This window comes from Syngnathoides biaculeatus, chromosome 8, assembly GCF_019802595.1.
Source record: "Syngnathoides biaculeatus isolate LvHL_M chromosome 8, ASM1980259v1, whole genome shotgun sequence".
Lineage (NCBI taxonomy): Eukaryota > Metazoa > Chordata > Actinopteri > Syngnathiformes > Syngnathidae > Syngnathoides > Syngnathoides biaculeatus.
Genome location: NC_084647.1, coordinates 16,941,355 through 16,962,319, shown reverse-complemented (window position 1 = coordinate 16,962,319; position 20,965 = coordinate 16,941,355). Strand labels below are relative to the sequence as shown.

General features: G+C 42.9%; 1 protein-coding gene across 1 annotated transcript in view; it reads right to left on the bottom strand.

The window, feature by feature from the left end:
- Nucleotides 1–1,475: 1,475 nt before the first annotated feature.
- The window catches only part of LOC133504630 (neurobeachin-like), a 239,147-nt gene continuing 219,657 nt past the window's right edge, over nt 1,476–20,965 (bottom strand). The window contains exons 48-56 of the mRNA XM_061827086.1: nt 14,429–14,518; nt 13,221–13,398; nt 12,208–12,279; nt 11,945–12,100; nt 11,468–11,638; nt 7,625–7,726; nt 7,320–7,516; nt 6,472–6,623; nt 1,476–2,379 (exon numbers count right to left, since the gene is read on the bottom strand). Of these exons, the coding sequence (XP_061683070.1) occupies nt 2,289–2,379; nt 6,472–6,623; nt 7,320–7,516; nt 7,625–7,726; nt 11,468–11,638; nt 11,945–12,100; nt 12,208–12,279; nt 13,221–13,398; nt 14,429–14,518 (1,209 nt within the window). The 3' untranslated portion in view covers nt 1,476–2,288. The remainder of the gene's footprint in view (nt 2,380–6,471; nt 6,624–7,319; nt 7,517–7,624; nt 7,727–11,467; nt 11,639–11,944; nt 12,101–12,207; nt 12,280–13,220; nt 13,399–14,428; nt 14,519–20,965) is intronic.

Genomic DNA, 20,965 nt, shown 5'->3' with positions numbered 1-20,965 from the left:
TATTATCTATGTCATTAATTACTGCTCAGTTCCTGTCAGTTACTTTTTAAGCGCACAGGGTACAGCATTAAGTTTTTTTGTTTCACATTTACAATTGACGCACAGATTTTAAAAAATGAAAATAACCACAAGATGAGTGAGGGTCTCGTTTACAAAAATGTCTGAAGCGTTACCACGGACACAAGCACGTTGACAGTCACGCGACCTGATTGGACAATCAAAACATGAATTAATAATGGCTTCAAATATAGTATTTTCAGTGTGCACAGGCGCTTCTTAAATCCATTAGAATGTCAAATGTATTGTTATTAAATAAAATGCTCCTTATTTTGAGTAGAAAAAAATAATTAAAACAGCCTCACCAATAATAATTTTCAATAAAATTCTAAATTTTGCATGGAAAATGTAATTTTGTGAATTTGACGCACAGTACAAATGTGTTGGGAAAAGTCCTCTGAAGACAAATGAAAACAAAAAAAAAAGGAAAAATCAGATCCAGTCATGACTGAGGAGGATGTCAAACGAATTGTGACGTCTTAGAAGCTACATGAACGATTTGCTACAGTCTACAAGTCTTTGAATATTTGCGTTGTTGTTTGTTCAAGTACACCCCCCCCCCCCCCAAAAAAAAAAAAGGACGCAATCCCCCCCACCCTCATTTCGAACAAATTCATTAAGGATGGAAGGGCTTCAGTTTAATGACCGACGAAGACCACTAGATGGCAGCGTTGAGGTTGTCTTTTCGTCAGTCGACGAGTGTGACGTACACTTTAAAATCCTGCCCGGTGTGACGGTCTGAGCGCTCCCCCGTGCTGAAAAGTCTCCTTGTGATGAATGTGCATGCAGGGGAACTCTGGGTACGAAGCAGCCGCTTACTGGGAAATCCCCCGGTCTCATAGTTCCCCTTCTTCTACATAGAGGGAGCTAAGATACGTTATAACCTAACCTGAAAACAAAAGTTGATAAAAAAAATATATACACACACACACACACACACACACACACACATATACATATACATATATATATATATATATATATATAATATATATATATATATATATATATATATGTTTGCTTTATTCATCTTTCTGAGACGTCCGTAGCGAACACTCGGCAACAAGTTGTCGAATGGCACATGTTGAAGCACGGATGGGGATGTTTCAGACTGTCTGTAAAATTAGAAAATATACGCACATGGCCATGTATGCACGGTAATCATAAGGAGACTTTTCAGCTCCGGGAACGCTCAGACAATCACGCCAGCGCCTTATGTCGTTGTCTATTTGCAAATACATTTTTGCATGAGTCAGACATTTCTGGCTCACAATCGATTGATGCTTTTGGCTGCATTTTTCAAATTCTAAAATAAAGCAGAAAGTGGATAATTTAAAAAAAAGAAAAAGTAATGCCAGCAGAAGTCTTCTACAGTTTTTCTTTTTAGCACATTTTAAAAAATATTTTCTTTTTTTTTTTTTCAAACAATGGAGAGTTTAAGAGAAGTGGGGGAAAACACCTAATAAAGTTGATTTTTTTTCTTCCCTCTTGTAAATCCATCCATTTTCTTTGCCGCTAATCCTCACAAGGGTTGCGGGGAGTGCTGGATCCTATAACAGCTGTCAACGGGCAGGCGGCGGGGTCCACCCAGAACTGGTTGCTAGCCAATCGCAGGGCACACGGAGACAGACAACAGTCACACTCACAATCACACCTAGGGGCAATTTAGAGTGTCTAAATAATGTTGCATGTTTTTGGGATGTGGGAGGAAACCGGAGTGCCTGGAGAAAACCCACACAGGCACCGGGAGAACATGCAAACTCAACACAGGTGGGGCTGGGATTGAACACGGGACCTCAGAACTGTGTAATTTGGTGGCACCGCCCACTTAGTACTTCTCCCTCATTTAGTGGTATTTGTTTGGGCCACGTGTTCCACTTGCACGCAAACCGTAAAACGGTCCGGTCCCGTGTGACTGCCTGGATGTTCAAAATGCACAAATTAGACATTAATGACATTTTCCAACTTTGCAATGTTAGAAAAAAAAATAATCATACAAATCTACATGTTTTTCCTTTAAGTCCATTATGGGTTGTAACTGCTTTGTACGAATATTGTAGCAAGTCTCAGAAACATTTGGTGCATATTTACAAGTTCTGGTTTGGTTGCTGGAACTCAGTCTTGACGTCAAATCAGCAGAAATGCGGCTCAATGGTGAACGCGGCCCGAAGCGGCCGGGTTCGGCGCCGGACGCGACGCCTCGTCTCGGTGGCGTCCCCCGCAGTTGTCTCTCAGTACCTGTGTTGGTGCTCGTAATGCCAGCGGTTGAAGTCGATGTTGAACGCTACGATGCTTCCCGAAGCCATCCCGGTGATCAGAGTCCTAAGGAGCATGAAAAAGAAAGAAAAAGTACAAAAAATGAGTGAGAGGAAATTCTCTTCCTTAGAGGAGAAGTCACCTTTTTTTTTTGTCTTCATGTTGCTCTCATTGGACCTGTATTGAAATTTGAAAACTAATACACAAACTATTTTTTTTTGTGTACATGGAGGGGATTATGGATTTGACACCTAAAATGGATCTTAGATTTACATGACTCGAGTGTGACTGGAGTGAGAAGTCAGTAATAATTTTCACAAACAATTTGAGATCAGCTGTGAGAAGTTAAATCTGTTCAGTGACTGTGAAGAAAATAAGTATTTGAACACCTTGCTATATTGAAAGTTCTCCCACTTGGAAAACATGGAGGGGGTCTGAAATTTTCATCGTAGGTGTATGTCCGCTGTGAAAGAGATCTAAAAAGAAAAATCCAGAAATCACAATGTATTTTTTTTAACCATTTATTTGTGTGATACAGCTGCATATAAGTATTTGAACACCTGAGAAAACCTATGTTAATATTCAGTACAGTAGACTTTGTTTGCAATTACAGGGGTCAAACGTTTCCTGTAGTTGTTCACCAGGTTTGCACACACTGCAGGGGGGATTTTGGCCCATTCCTCCACACAGATCTTCTCTAGATCAGACTGGTTTCTGGGCTGTCGCTGAGAAACACGGAGTTTCAGCTCCCTCCAAAGATTTTCTATTGGGTTTAGGTCTGGAGAATGGCTAGGCCACGCCAGAACCTTGATATGCTTCTTACGGAGTCACTCCTTGGTTTTCCTTGCTGTGTTCTTCGTGTCGTCGTCATGTTGAAAGACACGACCCTTCTTCAACACTCTGACTGAGGGAAAGAGTTTGTTCCCCAAAATCTCACAATCCATGGCCGCACTCATCCTCTCCTTAATACAATGCAGTCGTCCTGTCCCATTGCACAAAGACACCCCCAAAGCATGATGCTACCACCCCCATGATTCGTAGGGATGGTTTTCATGGGTCAGAACTCATCATTCGTCTTCCTCCAAACACGGTTAGTGGAATTATGACCAAAAAGTTCCATTTTGGTCTCATCTGACCACAAAACCTTCTCCCATGACTCCTCTGTATCATGCACAAACACAAACATGTACCTACGATGAAAATTTCAGACCCCTCCGCGATTTTAAGTGGGAGAACTTGCAATGTAGCAGGGTGTTCATTACTTATTTTCTTCGTCAGGCTTTGAAGATCTTCCAAAGTGATACAAGACCTTGGAATCCACAGATTGCGGGTCAGGAAATGCTTGGACTTAATTGCTGGCCAAGATCCGCAGAGAGCCAGAATGAGGAACTCACAGTCCCAGCGGAATCCCAGACAGTCACAGGAACGGCCTGACGTCAAAAGTCGGAACTCTCAATGCGTCGCTGCTCGTGTTTTCGTCAAACACTGACGCATGATTGCATCATCAACGAGGTGTTGCTGATTGGCTGACAGACTGGCTGTACAGCAGAATGCGATTGGCTGACGTGAAATCAAGGAAAATGGTTGGTGGCAATCTTGAAAGTCTGAAACTGTACAAGCCATGAATGTGCATACAGTATTTCTTTAGTATTTGAGGTGTGGGTGGAGGGACATCCCACCGGTTGTTGTTGGGGACGGGAGGTGGGGGCAACTCAAAACAGTACAAGAGTCTTAAGTCATGGATACTGTCCGTCAACTGAGGACAAGCGCAATAGACTGGATGGATGATGATGATACAAAAAGAAAAACCGAGAACAAGTTACAGATTAATTGAAAGATGGGAGGGGGGGGGGTCAACGAGGGCCACGGCGGTTGCTTTCTTTTTCGGTGACTTCTAGTGACAAGCGTGCAGCAAAAAAAATCAGCTGATTTCACAGGGTGGACTTATGGTTGCCCGCCTGAAGGCTGCCTGGCTCCTTTAACACAATGAACAAAAGGAGCTGCAGAAATCCCCCTGACCAGAACTCCCAACCGGTACTTGCGCCACCTAGCGGCAACAATTGATGACTTCGTATTTGTCATCACAATGCTTTTTGTGTATTTCATGTGACGACTCGTGATTAATTAGTAACGAATAAAATTGGTTCCAAGGAGTCCTCTCAGGTGAACGTTTTTTGAGCTCGTCCACATCCACCTGTTCAGTTTTTCCTGTGCTTTCTTTTTGTTTTCCCTCCAATTCAAAAAAAAAAAAAAAAAATCACAACGGCTTGCTACAGCAAAACATTATACAGTGAAGAAAATAAGTATTTGAACACCCTGCTATATTGCAAGTTCTTCCACTTAGAAATCATGGATGGGTCTGAAATTTTCATCGTAGGCGCATGTCCATTGTGAGAGAGATCATCTAAAGAGAAAAATTCAGAAATCACAATGTATGTTTTTTAAAATGATTTGTGTGACACAGCTGCAAATAAGTATTTGAACACCTATGATGAAAATTTCAGCCGCGTCCATCATTTCTAAGTGGGAAAACTTGCAATACAGCAGGGTGTCCAAATACTTTTTTTCTTCATTGTATGGACCCAATCCACTTCCAAGGACCGCCTTTCTGTGACTCTTCCAGTCTCTGTTTTGAGCGGCTGCTGACTCAACATTTTCACTATCACGAAATATCGTGTGCGTGCATTTGCGTCCACTCTATTGTCACGGTTGCAGTCATTGGACTTTTTTTTTTTTTTTTTTTTCGAAGCAGCAGACGGCGTCTTGCGCGGGCCCGAGGCCTCACTGTCACAGGTTTTGACGTCACACTTTGCGCCCCCCGCCACCGACACGAGGGCACCTCTCGTGTGCGCCCATTTATTGCATCAAAGTTCTAATCAAAAGTTTTGAATGGACAAAAGAAGCTGCTGTGTGCCTCCCATTTTTTATGAGGTTTTTTCTTTTTTTTTTTTTTAAAGAGCGCTGGTCCCTTGAGCAAAAGTCGCTCTGACAAGCGTGACGCAAACGGGCACCATGGACGCTTTTCCTCAGGCGACATTATTTATAATTTCAACAGCTCATTTGGAGCCATATATTTGTTTCCATTACATGCACACAGGCCGCATTTACAGTTTCTAATATCAATCATTTACCTAGAATACATCAATAAATGTGCATGGATATATTTTTATATTAATTAAGATTGATATTGATTACAGTGGTTCAGGATAATACTTTTGTATACGCTCAATTTGTGTGTGAAAAATATAGAATATAAAAAAGAATACCAATAAAGTTTGTTTGATTTTGTATTGTACAATATCTTGATATACTAAATATAGTACTTTAGTAACTAAATGTACAGTACAATAAAAACACAATAATTAGATATTAAACAAAACAATCATTGCAAAGATACATAATTTTGTGGTTCTTTTTTTCTTTAATAATTACAAAAATGTTTATACTGTAGTTTGTTTGCATTTGTCCAATATTTAGAAATATATGAAGAAAATTACACTGAAACAGACTAAGTTGTAATTTCATCTATTTAGAAAAGAAAATGTGCACATTAAACTTATACACTGACAACTGAGTTAGTTTAAATTATCTTTTTGTCTGTCTATATTTATAATTTAAATCAATGTTAAAAGGGTAAACACTAACATTTGTGAATAAATTATTTGGAACCAAAAGGAGATACATGAATTGCACACAGATCACTAAACTAAATTATATTTTTATATATTTGCTATAATTAAAAGTAGATCATAATATTAATTACACATGTGTTATTCAACTACAACCTGAGTAATTAATAATTATTTTTAAAATAAACTAAATGAAAATTAAACTGAAAATTGCAGAATTGATAAAATAAGGATGAATACAAAATAAAAATTAATTCCTCAAAACAACATTTCTCATTCAACTTCTATTTTTCCATAACTATTCATAGTTAAATTAAAATCACATACACTTAAATGTTTGCATTTAAGTTCTATAATTATGCTGATGACAAACTATCTTGGTTTCATGCGTGTATTTTCGATAAAATTAAATATACCGCATATTCCTCAATGAATTCATCAGCGTGACACGTGACTCCCGTCAATCACCCTTTGGGCTTAAAGAAAAAACTAAACTAAGAAAATAAGAGAACAAAGAGTTCTTGCTGACCTTTGGTCATGTGACAGGTCCATGGCTCTGATGGCGGCGTCGCAGGCCGGGTACACGTACAGCGGCTTGAGGCTGCACGCCTGCCACACTCGCACCACCCCGTTGTCACCGCCCGTCACCAGATTGTGCCCGTCGCTGCTCAGCAGGATGGCCTGCGCCCAAAAACAAAGAGGAGCATTTAAAACAAACAAAAAAACCCTTCCATACAGTGGAAAAGTCAAACTACGAAAAGAGGAACACAAACAATGAGAAAAATCTCAAAATAAAAGTCTATTAGAGAAATGGGAATAAACTCAATACAAAATACATGGTAAATTAGAATAATTAATTGAAGAGATATGAAAATAAAATGGGTAAAATTGGCTCATTGAAAAATAACAAAAAGTAAATAAAAAATGGAAACAAATGAATCATTAAATGGACAAAATAGCAAAGGAGTAACTAAAATGAGAGTAAAAAATGTGATTTTAAAATGAAACAAATGTAAAAAAAATATATAAATTAAAATAAACAATTGAATGAAAAAAAATGAAATGAAAAATATCCTGAAAAATTAAGAAAAAATAATGACAAAACAACAACAAAAAGGGGGTAATTATGTACAAAATTGAAAAAAAAAAACAAGTAAAAAATTTTGAAAATATCAAAACAAGATTTAAAAATAAATCAATAAAATAGGAAAATGGACTAAAGTAAATGGAATAAATTATAACTTAAATATATATATATATATATATATATATATATATATATATATATATATATATATATATAAAAGACAGCATAAACCCTTTTCACACAGTCCAATGCGAGAGCGTGCGAATTTCGAGCACGGCGTAGAGACTCACCCTGCTGCTGTCATCCAGCTCCATGCGGGCCAACAGCTTGCCGTTGATGCTGAAGTTGCAGAAGCGTCCACGCTCATAGTAGATGATGCAGTGGCCCTCGCTGGACACCGAGATCAGGCGGGGCCGCCTCCAGCGCTCGGGAGCCTCCAGCGCTCGCAGCAGGTCGCCCGTGATGGTGTGCACCAGACACGGACCATCTGGGGACACAAAACGCACGTGCTGCCGCTTCGTTTTTTTCCAGTCCGCCTGGCCGGTGCCGTGTTTTCTTATGTTCCGTGTGTTTTTTGCCACGTCGGCTCGCTGACCTTGGGCCCCGCTTATGACCAGCCCCAGCTCGGCGCAGACCGCTACGCACGCCACTTCCTGCTCGTGACCCGTGAGGACGGCTCGCGGTGCCGGGTAGTCGCCTGCGACGAGACAGAAGTCGTTCAATTTCACATCATTTATTACAAAGTCCTTATTGATAAATCCTTTGAAATTGCTTGATCTCCTGCGGCAAATTGGATTTGAATCGCTGGTACAGTGGTCACAACATCGTTTTCAAAGGGAAAAAAAAGCCTCATTTCACACATTATTATTATTATTATTATTATTATTATTTCCAGAATAAATAATAATCATTGAAACAATCCTTCACAAGGTCCAACTGTTACAACCACATGCATATTTTTTTAACCATGACAGAAGTGTAAAAAAGTACAGTAGTTGATACAATCCATTAAAAAAAGTTGAATAATAGAAAAAAAATAAAACAATGAAAGGAAAAGGAATACAATTTTGTCAAAACAATTTCAAGATAGTGATATCGATAGCACATAAGAATAAGTTCATAAGAATAAAACAGGTACATCAAAAAATACAAATGTTTTTGGGAACAACAATAAATAATAGATTTGTTAAAATATCAAACACAAATGAAAAGGAAAATAAGTGCATGCAATTAAAATGTAGAAATATAACAATTATTCATAAAAAAAAAATCTGATGGTAAAAATATGTAAAGGACTAATAAATGCAACAGATAAAGTAAAGTGGGAACAATATTGTTAAAAATGAAAAATATAAAATAACAGATTTTTTTAAAAACATCTGAAAATAGCACAATAAGATACATAAAGTACATGGATGGAAATAGAATAAAGTATAGAAACAGGTGTTACTTCTAATGCCTAGTTATTTATATATATATATATATATATATATATATATACACACACACACACACACACACACACACACACACACACACACAGTGAATCAAAGTCGAGAATAACTTCAGTTTGCCACTAAATGGCAAAAAAAGCTCCCACCGCGACGCACATCTGCTCCCGTTTGTAGGCGGCGTTCTGAGCTTGTCATGCAAAGCGTTACAAAGACGAGCGCTCGCTTCCATGATTGATGAGGCTTGCCGCCGGAGGTTAGTGAGGGCACTTTCTCCACTGGCCACGAACACTGCACAGTATTTAAACACTTGTGCACGTAATCATGGATCTCATTTAGTGGGCACACCAAACAATTACGAACCCACAGGGATCACATGACCATGAAAATCAGATAAAGGAATCGGGGAATTCCAATAATTGGATCCGAAGTTCTGAGGGCTGGGGTTCAAATCCTGGGCTCGCCTGTGTGGAGTTTGCATGTTCTCCCGTGCCTGCGTGGGTTTTCTCCGGACACTCCGGTTTCGTCCCACATCCCAAAAATATGCATTAATTGGAACCTCTAAATTCCCCCTGGGTGTGATTGTGAGTGTGGCTGTTTGTCTGTATGTGCCCTGCGATTGGCTGGCGACCAGTTCAGGGTGTACTCCGCCTCCTGCCCGTTGACAGCTGGGATAGGTTCCAGCACCTCCCGCGACCCTCGTGAGGATAAGCAGCTAATAAAATGGATGGATCAGAAAATTATTTATTTATTTTTATTTCTGATTTGGTGAACATTTCCCAAAGAAATAGCAGACAACTGAGTACGTACTGAACATGAAGTCCTGTCATCCCAGCTTCACTAATAAAGACAAGCTAATGCTACATTTTCAGGCTAGTCCATTCAGTCACGTCTGAGTGACAATCTCTGAGCCCCCTCCTCAAGCCCCACCTGCCCACCCCTGTTGGCCTTATAGACTCCGTGGCGGTCCGGTCTGCTGGACTGTGATGGATGTGGGCCCACAGAGACCACGCCGAGGACCCTGTGCTGCGCTGACATTGTCGGCAGCTGCTCCGATGATGATGTGGGGAGGGGCTTTGACGAGGACAAGTGTCACGCGAAGCCCCTGGGGAGGTAAAAAGGGAGCTGAAGCCGCTCACCTGCCTGACAAAAGATTCAATCTCGCCGCTTCGCCTTCACCCTCGGGACGACCGCTCGCCCGGGCCTGGCGATCGCGTGAGGCTGAGGCGGGGAGTGGGGGTGGGGGTGATTGAACCCCGACGTCATTTTAATCATCCAACACATCCAGACACCTTTTCTTATTCACATGACCTCCATTAAAGGATTAACTCTGCATGAGGCTTCCACGGGTTCCACTGGAAAAATGCAAATCCAATAGATGAATGAAATATGTAGATAAAAAGTCTCTCTGAGATACGGAGCTGCTTCAGACGGCTACCACTAGATGGCGGCAGCAATCTTCGCAACAGCTGGCCATCATCACTTCAAATTGGAGGGAAAGACAAGATCTGTTAGTGGCCAACCGGCCCAAAAACCCCACAGAAGAAAAACAAGGAAAGACCAAAAAAAATTGATTGAATTTTCCATGTTTGTAGTTTATGCCTGAGTCCATCCCTGGGTAACTAAGACCTGGACACAACAGACCACAGACTGTCAGGATGCACGACATCATCGCCCACTCCATCAACCTAGGCACTGGCTCCCCCCAGGGCTGTGTGACGAGGCCCCACCCGTTCATGCTATTAATGTTGTGTATGCTCAGCGAGATTCCCGAGCTGTCATATCTCGACGTTTGTGGATCACACAGCAGTGGTGGGACGCATCTCCAACAACAATGAATCAGAAGACGGAGAGAAGGTAGAAATATTCGGTGGACTGGTGTCAAGACAATTACAGCATCAATGTGAAAGCACCAAGGAGATGGGGCTGGAGTTCAGGAAGGACAGATGCCCCCCTCCCCACTACAAAGGATGGGGAAAGGCTGCTTGGAAGATTGGAAGTGGGGGGGCAGCCTCCCCACAAATACAGACTGTACATCTTCACCACCAGGCGCAGATCCAGGGCTCTCTCCATCACCCGAGCCATCCCAAAAACCCTCCCTTCCTTCCTCTCCCCTCAGGTAGGAGGCTACTGAGCATCCGGTGCAGGACCACCAGGCTGAGGAACAGATTGTTTCTGGAAGCTGTGAGCCTAAGCGTGAACATTGCTCTTTAGACTCGGCATCAGACCCCCACAATTAATGTTGCATGTTTTTGGGATGTGGGAGGAAACTAGAGTCCCCAGAGGAAACCCACGCAGGCACGGAGGGAACTTCAAACTCCACTCAGGCGGGTCCAGGATTGAACCCGGGACCTCAGAACTGTGCGGCCGACGCTTTACGAGCTGAGCAACCGCGCCGCCGCTTTATACATATTTAGTACAAAATAGAGATATGAGAGATTGAAGCCACTGCGTTTGTATTTTTGCTGAATCCAAATTTTTGCTTCACATGCATCTTTGCACACACTCCCAAAATCTCATTTTGTACTCTTTTGATTTTGTTTCATTGTTAAGTCGGGCATTGAACTCGATGCTATATATGCAAATTGAATTGTGTCCATATGCGGAGAGCAAATGAGTTCAAATTCAAAAGCAGTGGCATATCATTTAGGATTTTTTGTGAAGATTTCGGACTTGTGTTTGAACGCAGTTATTTTTGTCGAGGAGAAACAACGGCACTGTGATGCGAGGTTCTGCCTTGAATATGTTAATTGCAGAAGAAGACATTCGCGCGAGTCTCGAGCAGGCTTGGTAGGCAGCACGAGCATCAGGGGGATTCTCCCCCCCCCCCCCCCGCATGCAGCACACACAACAAGCTCAGCCTGGCTAATTGGACGCAGCCAAGCCGAAATTCTTAATTAGCCGTCGCATCTTCAGTCAACTTCATCAAATCGGATATCGGCGTGCGAAACACAAACACACACAAAAAAAGAGACAAAGCGACTTACTGTTGACAGGGTTGTCTCCGATTATGTGATGCCTGCCGCTCCAGTACCACAGAAGAAGAGTGGCGTCTCTGGAGCCGGACACAATGTAGCAGTCGCCCCCGATGTACGACTCGGACCGGGCCAGGCAGGTCACCACGTCCCAATGGCCGAATACGATCTGGGTCAGCTTTCCTGCTCGGGGCAGACGTCAGTTTAAAGAGGTGGTCGACGGAGAAGGGGGTGTAACGCAAAACACCATTACTCTATATATATGTATTTTAGTAGTTGATGTATTTTCTCTCTAGTTGTGAGCACCGTTTGATGGCCATTTGCACACTGTACTGTTTATCAATGGGTTCAGGTTAAAATGAATGAGGAAGCGGCAATTCTGCCGAACGGCGACTGCATGCTTGGCTCGGCGGCCATTGAGAGCGTCAGTCCACGGCGTCCTCCACGCACGAGCGCGCCCACCTTTTTGCGCTCTCGCCCTCGGCCCACCTGTCTCCGAGGAGTACACGCGGAAGCTCTTGTCCCAGAAGCCGCACACCAGGATGTAGCGGTTGTCAGCTGTCACCACAAAGCACTGCGTGCTGATCCGGATGCTCTGGTCCACTAAGTCTGTGATCTGACGCTTGCTGCTCGCGGCGCTGTTTGCTGCGGCGGCGAAGGCGCGCAAGGACACGTGGCGACAAGACGACGTTACGAGCGGCCGATGCGTTTGAGAAGCTGCTGGGACGTGTGGAATGTGAAGAACGACTCACCGATCAGAGGGTCCATCTCGATCGGGAGATGATGAGCCTGCTCCAGGGAGTATCCTGGAGCTCCCCTCAGTCCTGAACAAACACATTCGGTCCAGTTTGAGTCAGGATTCTGCTTAATATGCAGAAGTGGGAAGTATCCAAGTATAATAACTTTGTAACTGTACTTAAGTGTAATTCAAAAACAAAAAAAATATATGTTCATTCCCTGCATTTAGAAGCAGATATCTGGACTTTGCAATTACCACTTTGCCAAAACAGGCTTGTGAACGCAGGACCCTGAAGGCATCAGCCTGCACCCCAATTTGTTTAACCTCAATTACCCATAAAGTTAAAAGATCGGCATTATTCAACCATCAATATTACCCACACATGGGTTGAAACTGTGTTAAACTAAGAACCCTGAATGTATCACGGGCTTTATGATCTGCCAGAAGTCTTTACACGCGATTCTATCAGAGCTCCGCAAAGGACCACGACTGCATCATGGACAATGTGTACATACTGTAAGACAGAGGACCCTGAATGCATCGTGGGAAATGTGCACAGACAGGTCATATACAGCAGTGGTGAACAGAGAATCCTGAACACGTCATAGGGAATGTGAGCACTAAGCTTAGTGTGGAAAAACACCTTAGGATGAAAAGCCACTGAATGGATTTAATTCAAGCAGGAATAAAACAAACGTTGTGTTGTCGTCAAAGCCAAACCACAATGTCCTCTCCGTCCAACATGGTGGCCAGTGGTCCGCAGTTGCCCTCATTAGGGCACTCGACTCCCGCTCACCGGGTTTTCCTCTCTGACAGCTGGCAAGTGTGAGGCGAATGTGGCTTGAGCCACGGCCCAATTTCCGAGCCAGCATTTCTTGGCCCCCGTGACCCGGAGGTGGCGGCCCCTTTCTTGGGGTGGGCGGGGCGGGGGCACAGAGGAGTGACTGCTGCGGTTCACACGCGGGCATGTGGAAACACTTCCCGCTTGGCTCAGGTGACGTTTTTATGGGAGCGGGCGCCACTCACCGACCGTGTTGTGCCATCGGTTGACGGCGAAGAGGCGGCTGCACGTGACGGTGACCACGGCCGGCAAGGCGAGGTGCGGCAGCGTGTTGGCGGCGACGTGCGTCACCGGCGAGTTGGACGGGAACTTTAGCACCATGATGACGTCCTGCTGCAGCTGGTCCTTGAACATCAGAGGGCTCTGTGGAAGGAGGAAGACACAAAGGGGGCTTTGCACTCAGACTTGGGGCTCAATGAGTAGCCACCCCCGAGATCTGCTCCTGGTCGGCATGGTAGCCTAAACCGTCGGCATTGACCCCGCAGTTGAGTCGATGGCGTGAAACAGAATTCAGAAGAGGGTGTTAAAAGTGGATTTAAACCAGAGTTCGGAAAACTTTTTGTGCTGATTTTTAAAAAATATGTTAGTGTCTTTCTAGATAAAGAAATAAATAAATGCATAAATCAATATGTAAAATTTTAATTACTAATAAATACATTTTAAATTATTCATCATTATAATCATTTAAGTAATTACATAAAACAATAGATAAATGTGATTTCTACATGCAATTATTTAGTTAGATGGATTAAGAATTTAAGAACCTATACATAAAACATAGCTGACCAATTTTAGCAAAAAAAAAATCCAAAACCTATGCAACAGATATTACAGGATTCCTGATGTAAAAATTGTTGAGCCAGATTGAAGCACAGGTATGATGTAAAAAGTGTGCTATACTCTAACTCACAGGTGTCAAACTCTCGGCCCGGGGGCCAGATCCGGCCGGCCATATGGTTTTATGAGGCCCTCAAAGTCAAATCATGTGTGTCAACTTCCAGGATTTTTGTTCAAATTTCAAATTATCACATCATAAATGACAACTTTGAAATATTGCAAGCATTTTGTGTTACCGAACATGAACAATAATTAAAAAAACTAGCTCATAAATTGCACGTGTAAAGATAATGAGGGGATTAAAAATTTGGATTGTTTCACAATCATAACGGCCCTCTGAGGGAAACTGCAACCACAATGTGGCCCCCGGCAAAAATGAGTTTGACACCCCTGCTCTAACTCTTCATCGTAGGGGTGATTTGACGAAAGCATGTCACACACTTTATCAAATTAATTAAATTGTGAGGGGATGTGGGGGGGTTGTAGAGTTGAGCAAAGTTGAGCAACATTTTTTTTTCCCCTTCTTCTATTTTCCCAGCATGCTCTCTGCTCTCACCAGGTGCATGGCGGAGCTGCGTGGAGGATGCGGCTCGATGAGCAAGTGAGATGGCGTCTGTCCAACGCTCCGGATCTGCGCCTCGGTGGCCTGCGGGAGGGGAAACCGAGAGCGAGTGAGCGAGAGACAAAGTGGAGAGAATGAGAGAGAGAGAGAGAGAGAGAGAGAGGAAGAGAGGGCGGCCGTCATACTGGATATGCGTCAAAGTGATGGGTCAATGCGCTACTTGACAATGCAGGCAAATCCCGACTCAGCCCTTGCCTCGCGGTGTGGAGGGGGTCGGGGTGGGGATTTGAAGCTCGGAGAGTTGGGTGCGCTCCCGCTAACCCCCTTCCCCGACGCCCCCGCCCACCTCCTCACCCTGCAGAGTCATCCAAGTGTTAGTATGGAAGAGACAGGCCTTTTCCTATTAACATGCTTGGCTTAACCGTTCCCATTTGCAGGCGCGAGGGGCCCCCGCTTGCGCAAACGCTAACCTGGAGTGACGTCCCGGCGAGGCCGGCCACTGCGATCTATCGCGCTATTGTCCGCCAGACAAAGGAGAAAGGGTGCACGAACGCACGCACGGTAATATAGAGAGGCGGGCAAAAGTACATGAGGGTCACGTCGAAAGATGCTTTAGATGCTGTGAAATATTTGTCTGTTTTGAAGACACACATACGTACACGCACTGGGATTGCACACTGTTGAGCACACAAAAGCACACGTCAGGAAGGCCGACCCACTTCCTGCGTGTCTCTATTGCACCGGGAACATATTGGAAAACATGTCCCAGCAAGAATACATAATCAGAAGCAAGTGGTAATTATTTATTTATTTCTTTATTTATTAGTTTTTGCTTTTGGTTGTGGCAGTTACATCTCAAACTAGTCTGAAAAGTTTGGATGAAAAAGAAGAAACCTCCGTTTTTGTAAATTTAGTAAGCTAACCAAATAAATACATTCACACATTTCAGGTTCTAGGTTGAAGATGATTTTCATTTACCTTTATATGTATCAATTTAGAGCTACACTGAATAAAATAAGTATTTGAACACCCTGCTATATTGCAAGTTCTCCGACTTAGAAATCATGGAGGCGTCTGAATTTGTCATCGTAGGTGCATGTCCACTGTGAGAGAGATCATCTAAAAAGAAAAATCTAGAAATAGCAATGTATGATTTTTTTAACGATTTGTGTGATACAGCTGCAAGTAAGTATTTGAACACCTGAAAAAAACAATATTTGGTACAGTAGCCTTTGTTTGCAATTACAGAGATCAAACGTTTCCTGTACTTGTTCACCAGCTTTGCACACACTGCAGGAGGGAATTTGGTCCACTCCTACACACAGATATTCTCTAGATCAGGCAGGTTTCTGGGCATTTAATGAGAAACACAGAGTTGCAGCTCCCTCCAAAGATTTTCTACTAGGTTTAAGTCTGGAGACTGGTTAGGCCACGCCAGAACCTTGATATGCTTCTTACGGAGCCACTCCTTGGTTTTCCTGGCTGTGAGCTTCGGGTCATTGTCATGTTGAAAGACTCAGCCGGGACCCATCTTCAATGCTCTGACTGAGGGAAAGAGGTTGTTCCCCAAAACCTCACAATACATGGCCGCGGTCATCCTCTCTTAATACAGTGCAGTCGTCCTGTCCGATGTGGAGAAAACGATGAAAATTTCAGACCCCTCCATGATTTCTAAGTGAGAGAACTTGCAGTATAGCAGGGTGTTCAAATACTTATTTTCTTCAATGTAATTTGGTAACAAAGATTGAAAATGTCCTTCCAAGAGGTATTTAATACATGGTATTTCATCGTAAAACCAGGCAACTTCAAAAAATTGTTTCTCTTCAAAAAGAGATTTTGTTAGTATACTGTATAAAGTATTATCATTTTCACTGTTTCGATTTGTGGATAGGAATGAATACTTCTAAAAAGAGAACACAGTCCAACAAGTATTCACTACGTTGTTTATAACTGCCGGCCAAAGCTATATCTAATATTAAAAATGCATTTGGCATTGGGGTCAAGCAAGTTTTAGTCTGGCCATATCTTTGTCTAACAGAGAAAAAAAGAGTTTTGTTGCCATTTTGTGGAAGCGTCGGCAACAACTACTTGCAAATTTTGACAGGGCTTCGTCCTCCACTGCGAATAGTGAAGGTTAACTGTATTGTTTTAGGTGAAACACGCTGACTGTTTAAGACATTTTCAAGTTGGGGAGGGGCTAAGATTAGTCTGGGTTGTCAATGGAAGTCACAAGACTGCATGTCTATTGTTTTCCTCTTCCGAATAGCACGTTTTATGAATTGAAAAGATATTGAACTGTTTAAGGATCAAAGATTGCTATATATTTACTGTTTCAACTATTAAAAGAGGCAATTCTAAATATTTTTAGAGGGGCATCAATTACTCGCGGTTTTTACTTCCTCTGGTATATTTGTGTCATCCTGCCCACTAACACGGTCAAAAACAGTCACTCCTTGACGTAGGTAACATCCAACAAGGCGAAAAAAAAAAAAAAAGATATGTGGCTGTCACTGATCTTGATGGAAGTGAGTGGCGCCTGCTCCTCCACAGCCGTCGCATTGGGGTGCCCGGCCCTCGTGTTTGCCCGGGTCCTGTACACACCGCTTAAAATCACACGCAGCCAATGGGCAGCACATGCCAGCACGCCGCACGCAGCACGGGATATTCCCGAGTGATTCGGGATGAGGACAGGCCACCTGCGAGCCCCCCCATCCTCTTTCCCCAAAACGACTTCGTCCAACCCTGCCCTCACTTCCTATCTGGCACAACGCCGCTGTCGCACCGCAGTGAAAAGTTTCAACTGAGTTGTTGCGGAGAACATTTGGAGAATAAATAAAATAAAGGCACAGTTGGACAATCTGCATTAAAGATTTCTTGACTTGAATACAGTGACAAAATGTTATACCACATAGCAGCTACCCAAACTTTATTGATTTATGAATATTTGAAGGCAGCAGGTAAAGTGTTGACCTCACAGCGCTGAGGTCCTGGGTTCAATACCGGACCCGCCTGTGTGGAGTTTGGATGTTCTCCCCGTGCCTGCGTGGGTTTCCTCTGGGCACTACATTTTTTTTGTCTTGTGAGCAAAATGAATTTTTCTGGTGTGTTTTTGGAGGGACTAGAATGAATTAATGGCGTTTGCATTCATTTCAATGGGGAATGTTGATTTGTAATACTAGGGATTTGACTTTTGAGGATGGTTACAGGATGACTTCACTTCAAAAGTCAAGTATAATGAAGCTCTGGATATTCACGGTCTTGAATTTCAAAAATTTTAATTTTCATTTTTGTCTCAAATCAGTCTTCAATTCTATGCTGAAAAATATAAAGATTTGTCTTTTTGTGTTTTGGCAAAGGCACCACATGAGTATGGATTTGGCGCCATCTTGTGGCACCTTTGTGGCCTGGACCTACGCTATGTTGATGTTAGTTGCATCTACACGCAATTGACCCCTCCGTGGATATTGCGCAATCTGCGTCACTGACCAATCAGAGGCCAGAGATCTGCATAAACCACGCCCTTTTTTGCTCCCGCCATTTTCTCAGACAACATTGCATGGTCCAGTATAGGTTTAGTTAGCGTTTTATCGCGTATTTGGGTTATTTAACAAAAAATATGGTTAAGAGGTGTAGTCACAGACTTTGTAATAGTGACGACAGGTATCCTGAAAGGCTAGTTGGTGGAGTTCGATTCGTACCCTTTCCAAAACCGAAGACCCAGTACGAAAAATGCCTTTGTGGAAGACTGCATCACCAACTAAATCCATCTAATGTCAACCGGAACAAATATGTTTGCACGAAGATATGCCCTAAATTTGATTTTCAATACACGTCTCGTATAAATGAATGAGACGTTCTTCGCTAGCATAACATTGCTACGTGTGAATGATTGAATGAAATCAGAAGCATGGCGTCACCCCACGCTTGCTAACCTCAGACAAACAATTAGCAAAAATGGCGGCCCAGGAAGAAAAGACGAGAGCGAAATTGTCCGATTTACCAGCTGATTTTTCACTCGCATTCTTACCGAATAGTGAAATATCGTTGAAGAGCAGACAGCAGGGCTTCAAGTATTTCCGCGAGGGGTATTTCAATGGTATTTCCATGCATATCGACGGAGAAACCATCGATATTAGCGCGAGATCTTTCCGGAGTCAGAGGAAGACCGAGAAGCCACATAATATAATATATTATAACCCAAAGACGAATTCGTCATTGACAATTTCCTATTTTCGTGTTACCTATCACACTTGTGTGCAGAATCTGTATGTGTATCTGTATACCCGTTTGTGAACCGTCGTATGAAGGAAAAGAAGGCGACGCTTGATTTACGAGTTGTTTCGCTCGTTTTCTTTGAGTAACGTCACACGCTCCCCTCAATAATTATTCTTGAATTAGTGCCGAACCTACGTAAGTCCCGACCGAGTACGACAATCACTACTTTAGTGTCCTCAAACATCCTTCCTTAGGTCTTGGTGTCTCGGTGCACGTCAAAGGCTTTTAGGACTCGCTAGTCCGGTTTAGCTTAGCTCAATAGCCGCCAACAAAGAGACACATTTGTGCAGTCAGGTCCTCGCAAATTATCGCTCAACACAGATCAAGTGTGTCAATCATTCACACGTAGCTATGTTATGCAAGCGAAGAACTGGTAATTCATTTATATGAGACATGTATTGAAAATCAAATATAGGGGATACCTTCGTGCAAACATAGTCCGGTTTAGCTTAGCTCCCTAGCCGGCAACAAAGAGACAGTTTTGTGCAGTCAGATCATCGCAAAATATCGTTCAACACAGATCAAGTGTGTCAATTATTCAGACGTAGCTATGTTATGCAAGCGAAGAACTGCTAATCCATTTATATGAGACATGTATTGAAAATCAAATATAGGGGATACCTTCGTGCAAACATATCGGTTCCGGTTGATTTTAGATGGATTCAATTGATCATGCGATCTTCCACAAAGTTTGATCCATCGAAGACATTTTTCGTACTCGGTCTTCTGTTCCGGTTGATTTTAGATGTATTCAGTTGATGATGCCGTCTTCCACAAAGTTTGATCCATCGAAGACATTTTTCGTACTCGGTCTTCGGTTTTGGAAAGGGTACGAATCGAACTCCACCAACTAGCCTTTCAGGATACCTGTCGTCACTCTTATAAAGTCTATGACTACACCTCTTAACCATATCTATTGTTAAGCAACCCAAATACGTGATAAAACGCTAACAAAAGCTATACTGGACCATGCGACTTTGTCAGAGGTAATGGCGGACGCCAACATTTATGCAGATCTCTGGCCTCTGATTGGTCAGCAACGCGGATGACACAATTTCTACGGAGGGGTCAATTCTAATCCTTTTTAAGGGCACAACATGAATATAGTGAGCAAATCATACTGTTAGCCTAGGAGCACAATTCTCTTCGGCAATTTTAAATGACAGTTACCAAGTACAAAACAAAACAAACATAAAATGCATTTGCTAAAAAATGTTTTCTTTTTTTATTCTTCCCAAAATGTTGAGATTTTGACTTGACTGGGCTGACAACTATCAGGCCAATGATCTAAATTATTTGGGGACCACTTAGCTGTGGCTGCTGCACGGCCCGGACACCCAGTTTGAGGACCACTCCTCTCGTGCCGTAAAACAACACAACACAACGTGGGACATCAAGCGTGTCAGACAGAAGGAGGACGCGCCCTCTGCTTGACCCGCTAAGCAGGGTGGGCTCGCCATGCGTCACGACACCTGAAGACGACAACACGCCGACAAGACTGACGGAGAAGATGCACGCACACATGCTCGCTGGAATAGTATAAGCGGCACCTTAACCTTAGCAGCATAAACAGACCTAAATCCATCCCATAAAACGTGGCCACTCTTTGACTACTACTTTGTTTGTTTCAGGTGCAAATAAAACTATATAAGGGCAAACACAATCAACGCACGTTAAATTAAAAAAACACGTCACAAATTTGATTGGTGGAAGTGTGAAAAAATCCAGGAAATTCAAACATGGGGATTGGATTCCCCGCGCGTGGCACAAATGTCACAGCGGTGGAATATTCGTGAATGGCGTATATCCCGAACATCAACTTCGTGACATGAAACGAGCGTCGGTCAATGAGTTGAAAACAGAAGTGAAAGGACGACAAGTTCAAACAAAATGTTCCACAATGCTTCTGAAGCCAGTTGGAACATTTGCAAAAACACACAGGAGTAAGAATATTTGACTACTGTACTACAATTTGACCTAAATGTAATTGATTTTTCTCTCGTTGAAGTCATTAGACTTGTTTGACTCCCTTTAAAGAAGATTTCAAATCCGAAAGGTCAAGCGATAAACCTTTCAAATATGAACACTTTGTTGACTACCACTCAAGCTTTGTTGTCTTTGTCAACCTCATAAGCAGTCAAGGATGGGTGGGGGGGTAAAGGGATTGGGGTGGAGGGTGGGGGTCTACGTGACAAGGAATGAAGTCACACTGATGAATAATTTGTCCGCCTCCTCCCGAGCGAGGCCACATGCTCA